At 44.9% G+C, this 15,215-nt stretch overlaps 1 protein-coding gene across 1 annotated transcript in view; it reads right to left on the bottom strand.

Annotated features, from left to right (window-relative positions):
- Positions 1-15,001, bottom strand: part of dph1 (diphthamide biosynthesis 1) — a 138,738-nt gene extending 123,737 nt beyond the window's left edge. Inside the window, exons 1-2 of the mRNA XM_056283623.1 lie at positions 14,941-15,001; positions 13,458-13,607 (exon numbers count right to left, since the gene is read on the bottom strand). Of these exons, the coding sequence (XP_056139598.1) occupies positions 13,458-13,607; positions 14,941-14,992 (202 nt within the window). The 5' untranslated portion in view covers positions 14,993-15,001. The remainder of the gene's footprint in view (positions 1-13,457; positions 13,608-14,940) is intronic.
- Positions 15,002-15,215: the final 214 nt, after the last annotated feature.

Here is a 15,215-nt window from a genome sequence, read left to right as displayed (position 1 = left end):
TCTGAAACATGACGGAGGCGGAGAAAACTGCTCTACCAAAATCACCTATGGGAGCACTTCGCGTAGCTGCAAACTATGTAAAAGCGATCTTGCATGGCACGAGAGCACTACGGTAATGAGAGAACACCTGAAACGAAAACATGCTGGAACCACTGACGATGGGGACTTAACAGCAGGGCAAGTACACAATCTTAAATTAAACGAGTTATAAAAAAAAAAAAGAAGAATTGCCCTTGTGAAGACTAACTGCAGGACTTCAGGGCTCTTCCCCTCCAAACACACACACACACACACACACACACACACACACACATGACGAGAGGGCAAAAAAAGCTGCAAATTGAAATCCCTCTTTCAGAATAATATATTTTGTTTTCTTTGAATTTACACTAGAAGTACATCACAATCTTCTTTGTAGATTTCCCAGCAGATCCGGCTTATGATTTGTACTTCAGAAACACTGTCATTTCACACTCCCAGAACTGAGGGTGGAACACACATTCATCCTCCACCAAATAAACATCAAATAAACATGATAACTTCTTGGTATCAGTACTTAGATACTGATGATGTCAAGATCAAGGAGACAAGGAAAGAAACCAGAGCGGGAAGGCAAGAGTGCGGAAAATCTGGAGGGGGGGGGGGGAGACGGATAAGATCGAGTCGAGGAGGATAAGAGGAAAACAGAAAGAAAGGGGTGGAGGAATGTGGCGCGGTCTACGTGTTGCCGTTAAATAGCACAGACCCCCCAGGAGAACTTAGAGGAGATCCGTTTAAAAATTCCGAGAGGAAACAAATTATTTTCCCATTTCACCGAGGCCCGGTTTAAATGCGAGCCGTATCTTATAACATTAGTTCCACGAAAAACGTTTTCTGAGCGAGTCAAACTGTTAAAAAAATGTGAAATGTGCGCCTCCCAAACACATAATGCAAATTGTTGCAAAAAATGGCAGGGCTTTTTTGCCTGCATAGAGAATGACGAGGCGGCCGCCTCCATCATATCCCGCCCCGCCTCCAGCTCTCGACGGGGGTCTTAATGAAAAACACTATTTTCTAATACGCGTTGCACTCGGTGGACGTCATTTTTAACTGAAATTGCGGCATTACGCCGTCGCCGATGTGGTGGCGCTGTATCGTAATCAGCACAGTGCGCCTGCAAAAGCGCTGCCAAAACTGCCGAGGGGGGAGAAAAAGCTGCAATTATCCGGGAGTTTCCAGGTGTGGAAAGTGTAAAGTAAAGCAGATTTATGTTTATACAACAGTGCGTCCCAAGCAAGTCATTTGATTTGACAAGAGGCATTCCACGAGTGCTGATATTCAGTATAACAGTGCTGGGACTTCTAACTATATGTATCACTCCGCCGCACAGGTGTTCTATTAATAACCGTTAATTAGGCTACATTAACGGTCGTTATCAATATCAGATTGTAACAAACTTGCACGGCAAAGATGGCTATATTTCCACAAATAACATTTGAGTTAAATTACGAATTATACAGTTGATTTTGATTAACTGCATAATGAATGAGTCGCGGAACATAAAAACGTGCGTGTGTTGCAGGTCTGAAAGCTCGCTAAAAAGTGACTGGAGACCCCCCGCCGAGAGCAGGAAACGATGGAGCAACGTGCTGTCTGACTGCTCGTCATCGGAGTCACACACACGCCACCCAAGCGACCGGCGGTGTCAGCAGACTCTTATTTCGCTGGTTGCACAATAAATGGAAACGTCCAGATTAATGTACATGATACAAAGTAGCTAGCCAGCGGTAACCTGTGCAGACCTATACAAAGTAGCGAGCTGTGCAGGAAAAGGTTTGTGTTCAGGTTGCCTGGCAACGGTCCGAGTTCAAGAGTGCAATGATTAAATAAGCAAACAAATCATAATCTGTTGTCGCTCATTACTGTTAACTAGTAAATGGCGATTGTAGAACTGTTGTATAAAAGCCATGTCACACGAGAGGGAGTGCTGTTATACTGAATATCAGCACAGCTGTGATGTGAACTTTGAATGAAAACAACAGCTTATGTTATATTTCATTTAATTTTAAACACCTTTGCCGTCAAGTGTGTAAATTAACAAATTAGCATTTATGTTGCATTTCATTTCATGTTGAACAGGGTACCTTTATTTCTATTTTTTTTAAATAAAACGTGCTTTAACGTGATAATTGTCATTTTCTTCAATCATAAAATTATTAGAACTCCTAAAATACGTCGCTTGTACGAGAAAAAGTGTTTGCTTGAGCCAGTCGAAGGCACGGTACACATGCACGTGTGCGCACATGATCAGGATGGATCAGGGTCATGATCAGGATGGTACCACCTCCACCTTCATTTGAGCCAGGAAAAACCCTGAATGTATGAAATGCAGAATTTGATTGTGACTTCAAAATAATATCAGTAAATGAAAGGAAAATGTGACTATTGCAGATTCCCCTTCTTCTCCTTTGTTAGACAACCAGAGATCTTTCTCTGCACATCAAACTATTGGCTCATGACAGTTTGATGGAAATTTCAGAGCTGTTGTCTTGGAAACAGACAGACGTCCTCATGTCGGCACAGCTATGGTGTTGTGCTTACTCACTCTGCGAAGTGTTAAAACATGAATGAAAATTTACACAGGGAGAGTGAGTTGTTTCAAACTCAAAAATGGGATTACATTTACATCGTGCTGTACTTGCACGGTCTCAAGTCCCTCGTCAAAACGTGCCCTTTTCCACCAAATCTTTCTGTTGACTCTGTGCCGTTAACCGACATAATCTGAAGAAATGATGCCTTGTGATTTTTGCAGATGCAGGAGGAACACGTATCTGCATTCAGGATGCACGGGCAAGGTCAGCGTGCAGGCTTTGCCGCTTGGCGGGACGCGTTGAGCCGAGCCCGCTGCCTGCAGAAGGGGGCTTTGTTTCAGTCAACCGGGACAATTTCTCACTGTCAAAACACTGTCACACCGTACTCTTAGAAATCAATCAACGTCTCGGCGGACACCTCAAATTCAGACGTTGAGTTAACCATACGAAAAAAATAACTCGCCGTCAGAGAGCTGGAAGCCATCTCCGGACTTCACTGTCAACCGGCATTAGACAATAAGAGCCGGGACGGCCAAAAAGGCCAGGGGGAGTTTGAGGAGGGTTGGTCGTGAGGCGCTTTGATGGATGGAGCAGCGGGGAGCAGGAGCGAGAGCATGCCTTGCTGATGAAAGGTTAAGGGATCACCCAGCACCCCATGTAGACAGACAGAGACAGGTCATTACCTAGGAAAGGGCGAGTTTATTAACAAAGAAAGGTTTCATAGCACACAAGAGCCATGGCTGACAGAGGCAAAGAACTTTCTCCGTCTGTTTCCCTCTGCTAAAGGTGAGTGGATTGCTTGAGGTGGGACTGTGTGTGTGTGTGTGTGTCTGTGTGCATGCCTGTGTTTTAATTTATTTCTACCTTCGCAACGGCTTAAAAGGGCCTCGCAAAAGAAAGCGACTTCAATCTCCCCATTTCCGGGGGACATAAAAGTCCCATAAAAAAGCAACTTTATTTCAAAGTGAGCGTTAACCTGCATTCATTCTGCTAGCAATGATGGCCAAGATGCCAGGAAGTCTAAATTATTTTCCTGTGACGAGAGATAACACTGGGATAAAAGCCAGCACACCATATTGCTCAGTATGCACCTTATTGTGAGGAAAAAACAAAAAGCAACATTTCAATCACAGAGTGACCCCCCCCCCTTTTCTCCCCAATTGTACTTGGCCAATTACCCCACTCTTCAAAGCCGTCCCAGTCACTGCTCCACCCCCTCTGCCGATCCGGGGAGGGCTGCAGACTACCACATGCCTCCTCCCATACATGTGGAGTGGCCAGCCGCTTCTTTTCACCTGACCGTGAGGAGTTTCACCAGGAGAGTTTCACCAGGCGCCCCAACCAACCGGAGGAGGCGCTAGTGCAGCGACCAGGACACATACCCACATTCGGCTTCCCAGCCACAGACACGGCCTATTGTGTCTGTAGGGACGCCCAACCAAGCCGGAGGCAACACGGGGACTCGAACCGGCGATCCCCATGCTGGTAGGCAACAAAACAGACCGCCATGCCATCCGGACGCCCCCACAGAGTGATCTTTGTCAAGTCCACCAAACCAAGTGCACATGCCCATATCAAACCCTTTACAAAACCATCCGATCCACAGATGCTTCTATGGGAGGCACCTGAGGAGGAGGAAGAATGAAAGGTATGTACGGAGAAAACTAGTGCGCCGGCTTTTCTGCCATCGTGACGTTTGTTTCACGGCTTAGCACTTGATTAATGGGATGTGCGTCTGACTATTACTCTCACACCCAGGGATCTGCTTTGCTACAGCTGCTTTGCTAGCTCATTTATTGGCAAGGCAAAGTCTTACATCTACCGACAGTACCCGTCGACAGCCGTCAATCATGTTGATCATTCAATGATGCTGGCTAGCGGACGGCTCCACACTTAGCCAAAAAGCTACCTCGAGAAAGAAAACCCGCACATCTCCAAGGGCTTTGCATGCCGTTATCTAAAACGCGGACCTACAAAAGGACGGTTATAACTCAAAACCACAGGGTAAATTAGAGCATGTACAGGCTACGCCAACCCACCAGTAGGACCTACAGGGTCCAAAGAGAGTGAATGAACACCGGTGAACGCCAATGGATCTACGTTTGACCTCCTGGGTGACTATAGTTAGGGTTAGTCTGGCTATGAGGGTTATGGGTTGAGGTTAGATTGAGACATAGGGTAAAAGTTCAAGGTAATTTGTGATGACTTTTTTTTAAACATGCAACACTTCTGGTTTTAAGAATAAAGATTGACTCACGTCACACCTGTGAGCTTGATTTTTGACTGCTGGGTCGTCAATGTCAAATATATAAAAGCATGGGGCATGCTCCATGTGCATCCCTACTCACCTTTGTACAAGCTTGGCTACTACATCTGTAGATGTTATTGGCTATGATCTGTATGAATTTCAAACTGGCAGCCTGTGCTCTGACTGCTGTCATGCTTTGTTGAGGAAACACCCTGTACAGACAGAGGAGAAAAGGCTGTTTTGGACCACTAGCTGGGGAGGCGTGCTGCACTTGCAGATCGGGAAAGGAATAGCTCTGCTGTCGAACAGCTGCCCATAGAGGCTGTGCGTTGAAATATTGTGTGGACTCAGAAAAGGTCAGTTCAAGACTTGGAGAAACAAGTGCTTGCAAGTTGCCAGGCATGAAAAATTTGTTTCTCTGTAACTCTCGGTGGGGAAAGAACTTTTGTTTACTGTGGAGGGGCAATCTCGTAACCTCAAGGCTAAATCGTCTGACAGCGATTTAGCTCCGGGGACAACAGCCAATATTTCAGGGCTTGTGGTGTGGCTGCCCGCTTCCGTTTCCTATGAAGACTTACTCTTCAGCGCGCCCGTCATTGTTTACAGATGGATTAGCAACGCGAGACGCAAGAATAGAGTTGGAGTTGAGAGACGACATTTACAACCATTTCACAAGGAGTTGAACGTTTCTCCACACAATACACAAACATCACTACTTTCTGCAGGTGTTTTAGGTCAAGCACGATGGCACAGTGGTTAGCGCTGTTGCCTCACAGCAAGAAGGTCCTGGGTTTGAACCCCGGGGTTGTCCAACCTTGGGGGTCATCACACGTTGTCCTTTGTGTGGAGTTTGCATGTTCTCCCCGTGTCTGCGGTGGTTTTTCTCCGGGTGCCCCGGTTTCCCCCACCATCAAAAAGACATGCATGTTAGGGTTAATACTCCTGTCTGTGCCCCTGACCGAGGCATGGCGAGACGACCTGGAGTTGGTCCCCGGGTGCTGCACGGCGGCTGCCCACTGCTCCTAGCTACACAGCTAGGATGGGTTAAATGCAGAGGAAGAATTTCCCCACGAGGACCAATAAAGTATCTCAAAATAAAATAGAAAAGACCATATTTCAGCCAATGCATTCCAATGCTTTCACTCCCCACATGGACTGTTACCAACATGCAACCAAAGCCTGTTCCTGTAGAAATCACCACACACACACACACACACACACACACACACACATATATGTATATACAAAATCCAGTGAGTCAAGTAAATTCTTTATGAGACAGTACAAGCCTGTTTCATGCCATAAGCAATCATCAGCTGTCAATAAAGTTACTCGGGAAAGAAAATACCATTTACTGCCTCGTCATGCACATCACCTGCACAACATCCAAAGGGGAAGGGAGAGGTGCAACTTTCAAAAATTCAAAAGCACGTGATCGCTACGGTCCAGTTGGGGGGGGGGGGGGGATTTGTCTATTGTCATGATTTATTTATAATTACAAAATAGGTGCTTATATCTATGTCTGCAACTGCTGGCCAATTCATTCCTGTTATTCAATGTGGACATTTCTCAACTGCAAATGATAAAATATTTTTCATTTAGACATAGATTGCACATTTTCCAGGTGGTTGAAAAATGACAAAATCCTCTCAAAGAACAAAGCATATTCAACCAGTAGTAAAATGTGCAATCTATGTCTAACTGACAAATAGTTTATCATTTGCAAATCAGAAAAGTTTGAGAACCCCTGGATTAGTATTAGAAACCCTGCTAACCTGCAGTTTTCCCATCTGCCATCTGCCATCACGGTGCGTCATGGGGCAGGCGGATAAAAACCTCTGTTTCGCTGCCGCCCCAGAGATGCAGAAATGATCAGGAAAGGCTGCAGGTGCTTTTCATGTGCTATCCCTGCTGTACATAGACAGAGATAAGGTTGAAAATTGGAGAATTTTCCCTTTGAAATAAATAAGCTAACCTGAGCGACCCATATCATACCCTCACCCCTGTAACACACATACACGCACACACACACACACACACACACACACACACACACACACACACACACACACACACACACACATTCATACCTAGGGGCAATTTAGTATGGCCAATTCACCTGACCGACATGTTTTTGGACTGTGGGAGGAAGCCGGAGCCCCCGGAGGAAACCCACGCAGACACGGGGAGAACATGCAAGCTCCACACAGAGGACGACCCGGGATGACACCCAAGGTCTAAATGAAAGGAATAAAAAAAAATTTAAAAAAAATCATGGGTTGCCATCTGTGATAGAGCTCAGGGAAACCTCTAAAAAGGATAAAATGGCAACTGTGCTAACCTGTTGATTATTCGAATTGCTGTTGTGGGAAGACCCTGGACAGCTTCCTAGGCATTTCACAGTTCCTCCAGGGGAAGACTTTCATGGGTTCAAGTTTCCTCAATACACTCGAGGTGTCTTGATGCATGCACAATAATCAAGGTAAAGAGATCCCAGAAATTTTAATCAGTTCCTCTGGACACAACGTTTATAGAGAAAAACGTTTCATCACTCATCTAACGCCCCTTTTCTACCGCATGGTACCGGCTTGACTCGACTCTAGTTTTTTTTGTTTTCCATTGGGCAAAAGTTAGGGACAGTACCTGGTGCCAGGTATTTTTTTGGTACCACCTGCGTCGAGGTTCCAAGTGAGCTGAGCCGATACTAAAAGGTGACATGAAATTACCACTATAAATAAATAAATAAATAAATAAATACACATATATTTATTTATATATAAATCAAATAAATAAATCAAATATTTAAATTTAAATATAAATAACAATAAATACATAAAATATAAATACATTTTATTCATATTTATTTAAATATAGATCAAATCTGACCACTGATTGGTCAGAGAGAAACTGAACAGCTCTGTTTATAACCAGGAAATGCCAACGCGAGTCTTATGAAACTTGTATTATGGTTGATAATCTATCCATGTAAAGAATTATGTGTTGTCAGTGAGTCTCTTAGTTACACTGATATTGTTCATGTGAAGCACACATTTAGAGTTGGTCTTGATTTTTTTTTTTTTAATAAAACACTCGTGTGGGGCGCTGGTAGACAAGGGAGGAAAAGCTAGCCCACACGCCCGCAAATGACCAGCGGGGCTTCGCCGCCAGGGGGCGCTATCTGCAGTAGAAAACCAAATCTCAAAAAGTAAAGCGAGTTGAGTCGAATAGAATAGAGTTGAGGTGAGCCGGTACCACGCAGTGGAAAAGGGGCATAAGTGACCTCTTCAGTCTCAACTGACTGCAGGTACCCCACCCTGCAGGTACCCCACCCTTATAAACGATACAGTGGCTTAACGACTGAAACCAACGACCAGGTTCATATGCAAATAGGCGTGAGCATTAACTAGAGTTATAGTGGCCATGTGTGCTATTCACCCAGGATTGGGGAATAGTTACAATCACAGCATTGTAAGATGGCCAAAGATGTACCCCCCCCCCTCAGTTCAGGGTGCTGTTTATAAGAGTGGGGGTACCTGCAGTCAGTTGAGACTGAAGAGGTCACTTAGATGAGTGATGAAACGTCACTCCCAATAAACATTATGTCCAGATGAACCGATCCAACTTTCTGGGAAACACTCAGGGTTGTTTGCTTTTTTGTGTCAACTGGCCCTTCCTCGGTGTCTTGGTTCATTTTTCTTCTATTTTAGTGATCCAGCAATGCAGAACGTGAGGCTGCACGACTGCTGCGAGGAGTGCAAACATGACAGGAATAAAATGGCCGCAGCAACAAGAAATACTCAAGGGAGAATTGTGCACGATTTTGAATTGAATCCAAAACAATAGCTGGGTTTGTGCCAGTAGTCTCTGTTTAAAAAGGTTAAGGGATACTCGGGTGAAATATTAGGATCTTGTCCGAAGGGACTTCCACACCAAATGGGCCAACTCCACCCCTGCACTGTCAACTCCATTACTGCCAGTGGGTTGTGCCCCCCCATAAATGAATCAGCAGGCAGTATAATCCGGGCCTGGCACAGGCACTTGTACAGCATACAGCCGACTCTTCTCCACTGTCGTAGGGTCAGTGCTGGTGCCAGCTCATGAACCTAATCTTGAACCACTCCCGAGTTTGCACTGCAAAAAGAAAAACAGGTTCTTGGCTGGCAAAGTCGGCTCCATGCCAGCTCAGTTTGCCTGTTGGTCCAGAACCAAGGAACCTGGACATCGGGACCAGGGGTAAGGTTGTCCCCACCTAAATCAACGTCTGCACAATCTCACCATTAGCCATTGCCACTCGACTCTTACTTTTTTACATTTTCACTAATAAAAAGTATAAACATCCAGCCGTCCATTATCCAAACCGCTTACCCTGCTCTCAGGGTCGCGGGGACGCTGGAGTCTATCCCAGCAGTCATTGGGCAGCAGGCGGGGAGACACCCTGGACAGGCTGCCAGGCCATCACACAGGGCCGACACACACACACCTAGGGACAATGCAGTACGGTCGATTCACCTGACCTACATGTCTTTGGACTGTGGGAGGAAACCGGAGCACCCGGAGGAAACCCACAAAGACGCGGGGAGAACATGCAAACTCCACACAGAGGACGACCCGGGACGACCCCCAAGGTTCGACTACCCTGGGGCTCGAACCCAGGACCTTCCTGCTTTGAGACGACCGCGCTAACCACTGTGCCGCCAAAATTCTAAAGACATGAAGGATAACAAAATGCATAGCCAAAGTTTCCTTATTAAATTCTTGATGAAAGTGTGATCCTCCACGGCCTCTCTAGAGAAGCTCCGATACCACGACTGGCCTGATTTCTAAACTTACATGCACACAACAGAGGCTCAGCAGAAAAAGGAAATCAAATCACACGCTGCTCATTCCATTAATTCAAAGACAAAGCGGGTGATATTCAGAGTTCACAAGCAGTCAAAGAAACAGATGGACAGAGGGATCAGAGCAGGTAGTCGCCGAGGTGATAAGGTAATCACCGCTCCCCGGAGTCCTGAAGGACAACGGATCTGCTCGGAGGAAAATATCACACGGCAAAATAGCAAAGCACGATGGACTACGGTACACCATTCACTGCCCACGGAGACGTCATAGAAACGATTAAATTCTCTGAGCGTACCACCTGCAACCCGATCTGCGGCATTGAAGACGGTGCCTTTTCACGCTTACATTGTCAAAGGGGGCAGTTTTCCTCAGCACACATGAAGACATTTTGACATTAACCACCCCCGATTCCACAGCTAGTAAACAGAGTGCATTTCTTCCCACTACCCAGTAAACATGTGGTATACATAACGGATGTGGAAAAGTCACACAGGGGAAGAAATCCTGTTTACAGATTATTTCAAGTTAGACCTAATATGAAACACTGATATTTTCTGACAACTCTTTTAACCGTCGTGCATTTTGTCCTGTCGTTCTACTGAAAAAAATATAAGTATCCATCCACCCATTTTCCAAGTCGCTTATCCCAATTGGGGTCGCGGGGATGCTGCAGCCTATCCCAGCAGTCATTGGGCGGCAGGCAGGGAGACACCCTGGACAGGCTGCCAGTCCATCACAGGGCTGACACACACACACACACACACACACACACACACACACACACACCTAGAGACAATTTAGTACGGCCGAGTCACCTGACCTACATGTCTTTGGGCTGTGGGAGGAAACCGGAGCACCCGGAGAAAACCCACGCAGACACGGGGAGAAGATGCAAACTCCACACAGAGGACGACCCGGGATGACCCCCAAGGTCGGACAACCCTGGGGTTCGAACCCGGGACCTTCTTGCTGTGAGGCGACCACGCTAAGCACTGCACCACCGTGCTGCCCAGATATATAAGTATAAAGAAATATTAGCATCCTTCCATCCATCCGTTATCCAAACTGCTTATCCCGATTCGGGTCGTCACGGGGGGATATAAGTATGAAAGGTAGAATTCTGTTTTTCACTTTTCAAGAGCGCTCCCTAGTTCAGATTCTCTCAGCCATTTTTTTCTGATACTAATGATTCCATTATCTCTTTAAACTGATATTTTCACTTCTTAGCACATACCCATGCACGACCACCAGTAATGCAGTTGTTTTATAATGCATTTGGTCCGCGCAAGTGTGTGAGTGTGTGTGTGTCCACAGCTAATCTCACATACTACTGGGCCTATCAGCCTGATATACGTATATATATATATATATATATATATATATATATATATATATATATATATTGCAGTTATGACTGTATGATCAAGAGCTTCTTGTGGTTGCAGTGATTCAAGACCTTTGGAAAACATTTGTTCTCGCTACCGCCGCTCCCTCTCTTAATTCACCCTCTAGCTCACTCGACCAATGCTGCTTTCCGTCGCTACCTGATCTAAGTCAGCCGTAGATGGGAGTCAGCTGACTTAGATCGGGCAGCGCCAGTGTATGAGTCTTGAAAGTAAACGAGAAGTCGATCGTATTTCACAAGTAAGCACATCATTCACTGCTGATCTCTGCACAGGAGAACTGGAGTAACACCGGATGCACCGAAAATAATAACCCGTCTTTAAAGCTGGGTAAATCGTTTACGCTCATGCATGCGCGACTCACATCTACGGTTGACTCAGATCGTGCAGCCACATGATCCCACCCGTATCTGCCTCCGTATTTTCTCTTCTCCCAGTAGGCGAAAAAAGCGGTGGTTTGTCGCCAAGTCCGAGCACCGAAGAGAAGAAGGGCAGATACGGGTGGGTGCACTTTCTAGTTTTGACTTGTTTTCCAAAGCAAGCAACACTGTGCTTTTCACACATATAGTTAATGGGGAAAAAATGTTAAATCCTAGAAGATGTAGGCTGCATCTAATTTTATCTTTTTTACCATTTTGGCTCATTATTTCATGAATAATTTTGGCATTTGTTATTCTTAATAGGGGAAAAAATCCCGAATGTCACTTGTGCCTGTGATCAGGGCAGGAAATATTACTGCTGATGCAAATATGCTTAATAAAATAATAAAATCATGTAAAACATTGCACTACCTACTATTAAAATTCACAATTTTTCCATCAACAGACAGGACAACACCGTCTTTCGTCATCTGGTTAAGGAAAGGAGGGAGGAAAATGAAGGTTTGTTGTCCATTAATTGATGAAAATACACTACCTCTAATATTCAGCACTACTTCAATTATTTAATTCATGCTCATATTAGTCAATTATACTCTAATTGAAATTTAATTAGATTTTCCAATTAGCTATTTATAAATAGTGTACTTTATAATGTGATGTTATTTTCTATGTGCAAAAAGGCATGACCATTAACTGACTGCAGGTACCCCCACCCTTATAAACAATACAGTGGCATAACGACCGAAACCAATGGTCGGTTTCATATGCAAATACTATGGGCGTGAGCATTAGCTAGAGTTACAATGGCCATGTGTACAATTCAGAGAGGATTGGGGAATAGTTGCAATCACAGCATTGTAAGATGGTGACAGACATACTCTTAGCCCCCCCCCCCCAGTTTAGGGTGCTGTTTATAAGGGTGGGGATACCTGCAGTCAGTTGAGACTGAAGAGGTCACTTAGATGAGTGATGAGACGTTTTTCCCAATAAACGTTGTGTCCAGATGAACTGATTCAACTTTCTGGGATACACTCCAGGTCTTTTTGTCTTTTATGTGTGTTTTCTTTTTGTGTCAACTGGCCCTTTCTCTGTGTCTTGGTTCGTTTTTTTTCTTCTACTTTAGTGATCCAGCAACGCATGTCTGTGAATGTTCTCATTCATCCAGGTCATGGTTATCCAAAGGAGTTGAATCTATGGCTGTTAGCGACGGGCGTTGATAAACATAGGAACACAAAGGGCCATGCACATCAATAGCTTTGACAACGACTCCAAAGAGGATAAATATCTGAGTCTCATCACCAGCCAGTCAGACCAGCTTGGTCTAGTCAGAAAGGCACGAACTGAGGAAGCCTCTTGGATGAGAGGCGAAACGTCTTCACGGATATATACCAAGTCCAGTTGCACTTGATTCAACTCCTTTGGATATCCAGCAATGCAGAATGTGAGGCTGCACAACTGCTGTGAGGGGTGCAGTCCTTGTAAACATGACTGGAATAAAAGGGCCACAGCAACAGGAAATACACAAGGTCGAACTCTGCACAATTTTGAATTGAATCCGAAACAATGGCTGGGTTTGTGCCAGTCGTCTTTGTTTAAAAAGGTTAAGGGATATTCAGGTGAAATATTAGGATCTTCTCTTCAGGGGCTTCCGCACCAAATGGGCCAAGTCCACCCCTGCACTTTCAAATCCATGACTACTAATGGGTTGTGCCCCGTGCCCCCCCATAAATGAACCAGCCATTTATAAATATTGCGTTTTATAGTGTGATGCTATTTTCTATGCGTTTCCTGTGAGCAAAACATCAATCCAAACCTTATATAAAAATATTTAGCTAATAAAATAGATTCTAATCTAATTATAATTGCGTGTATGTGTGTGTGGCGGTGCTCAGGTTACATTTCTAAATATTCAGTTTCATGTTTTCAAATGTGGACAATCAATAGAGCCTGCCTGATGTTGCCTCACCAGTCGTATGTTCTGCCATACGAATCACGTCATGTGGAGAAGTGAACTCACCTCTTTTGGAGTTTGCTTCTCGCACCCGCCACACTGTCTTGTGGATCTCAAAGTTGTAATTAGCAGGCAAGGCTCGGATGGCCTCCTGTAACTCAGGATCTTGGAGGATTTCATCCGGAATTTGATTAGCTACCCGTCGTGGCCCTCGCGCTGAAATGGATAGAGCGATTCAGTAACTGACGATGCCACAGCTTTAGCACAGACACAAGCTTTAACCGAGTGAGGTCTGGAGGCTACAGACAGCACCATGAACCTAGTGACACACTACACTGTCAACAACAACAGTAAGGTTAACACTTTGAATAACAGTTACTAGATATTGGTAACATGGATGCTGTCATTAACCTCTGAATAATAAAACGAGATTATTTTCAATGGAAATTATGGTAACACTTTAGTATGGGGAACGTAGTCATCATTAATTAGGTGCTTATTAGCATGCAAATTAGCAACATATTGGCTCTTAATTGGTCATTATTACGTACTCATTAATTCCTTATTCTGCATGGCCTTATTATACAACCAGTAAGCCATTAACTATGAGTTTTCCCTCTATAACCTCAGAAGTATTGCTTATTAGTAGTACCATCTCAATATGCTTTGCTTAGTATGGACTTTATAAGGTGGTAGTACCACAAGAAGAGTTATTCTCCCTTACTAACACTTAATGAATATGGTCTGTTCTTACATAACAACACACAAAACTGCAAGTGTTCATAGTGTGAAATTACTGTCAATTAAGTTTTTGTTACTTAGAATATGTTCCCCATACTAAAGTGACATCTTGATCATTACTAATTCACTAGTAATTAAGTTTTTTTATGTGCCCCATACTAAAGTGTTACCGAAATTATGTCTAGTGACGTCCAAATGCTATCATTGAATTAAAGACTCCCATTATTCATCAGCGTGCTTGCGTACAGACGATAAACATCCATAGTCGCCACTTTGATCACCACTATCAGCTGATACACTGCTGGTATAGAGAGTTTTATGAGAGCATGCTAAACGTTCATTTTGAAGAGGAACATAAAAGACTGATCAGTCGATATTCAACAGAGCAGGGCCGGTTTCCCCCCCGAGCTTCAAAAGGAGCCAACACGTCAGTAACGCTCGTCTTAATTGGTATTACAGTTTCAAGCGACGGGGGCATCCTTCGCTGTCTAACGCTGGAGAGAGGCTGACTTATTATTATTATTATATAGCCTGCGTCACACACACGGCACAACGCACTTTGACAGGCAGCTCTCTCTCGCACGCGCACGCACGCGCACACACAGTGTGATTAGCGGATGAAACAGCACGGACATGTCGACACTGTAACTGTCCTCCGTTCTCCATCATCCACGTTCTCCGGCACCACCTCCCCGGCGTCACGTCACGGTGAACGGCTTCGGGTGGAGGGAGTGCGCCGCCGCTCGGGGAGGTGAGCCCCACACCGGCCGGCAGTCTGGGGCGAAACGTTCGTGTTAATCATACCTACCGGCAGTTTTCTTCGCGGGGACAATCTGCGTGTCGCTCTGGGGCGCAGCCATGTTTTCGGAGAGCACGTGAGGAGGGGAAGGCGTGGCCAATCGAAAGACGAACAGGGGACGTAGTCGAACGTCGATGCAACCCCCACATTATGACTATTGGTCTGAAAAACTACAACTACCAGCCTACTGCTACTACTGCTACTACTACTATTACTACTGCTACTACTACTACTACTGCTATTACTACCACTACCACTACTGCTGCTACACACAGATGAACAGG

Source organism: Lampris incognitus, chromosome 7 (genome assembly GCF_029633865.1).
Source record: "Lampris incognitus isolate fLamInc1 chromosome 7, fLamInc1.hap2, whole genome shotgun sequence".
Classification (NCBI taxonomy): domain Eukaryota; kingdom Metazoa; phylum Chordata; class Actinopteri; order Lampriformes; family Lampridae; genus Lampris; species Lampris incognitus.
This window is presented reverse-complemented; position numbering and strand designations above follow the sequence as displayed.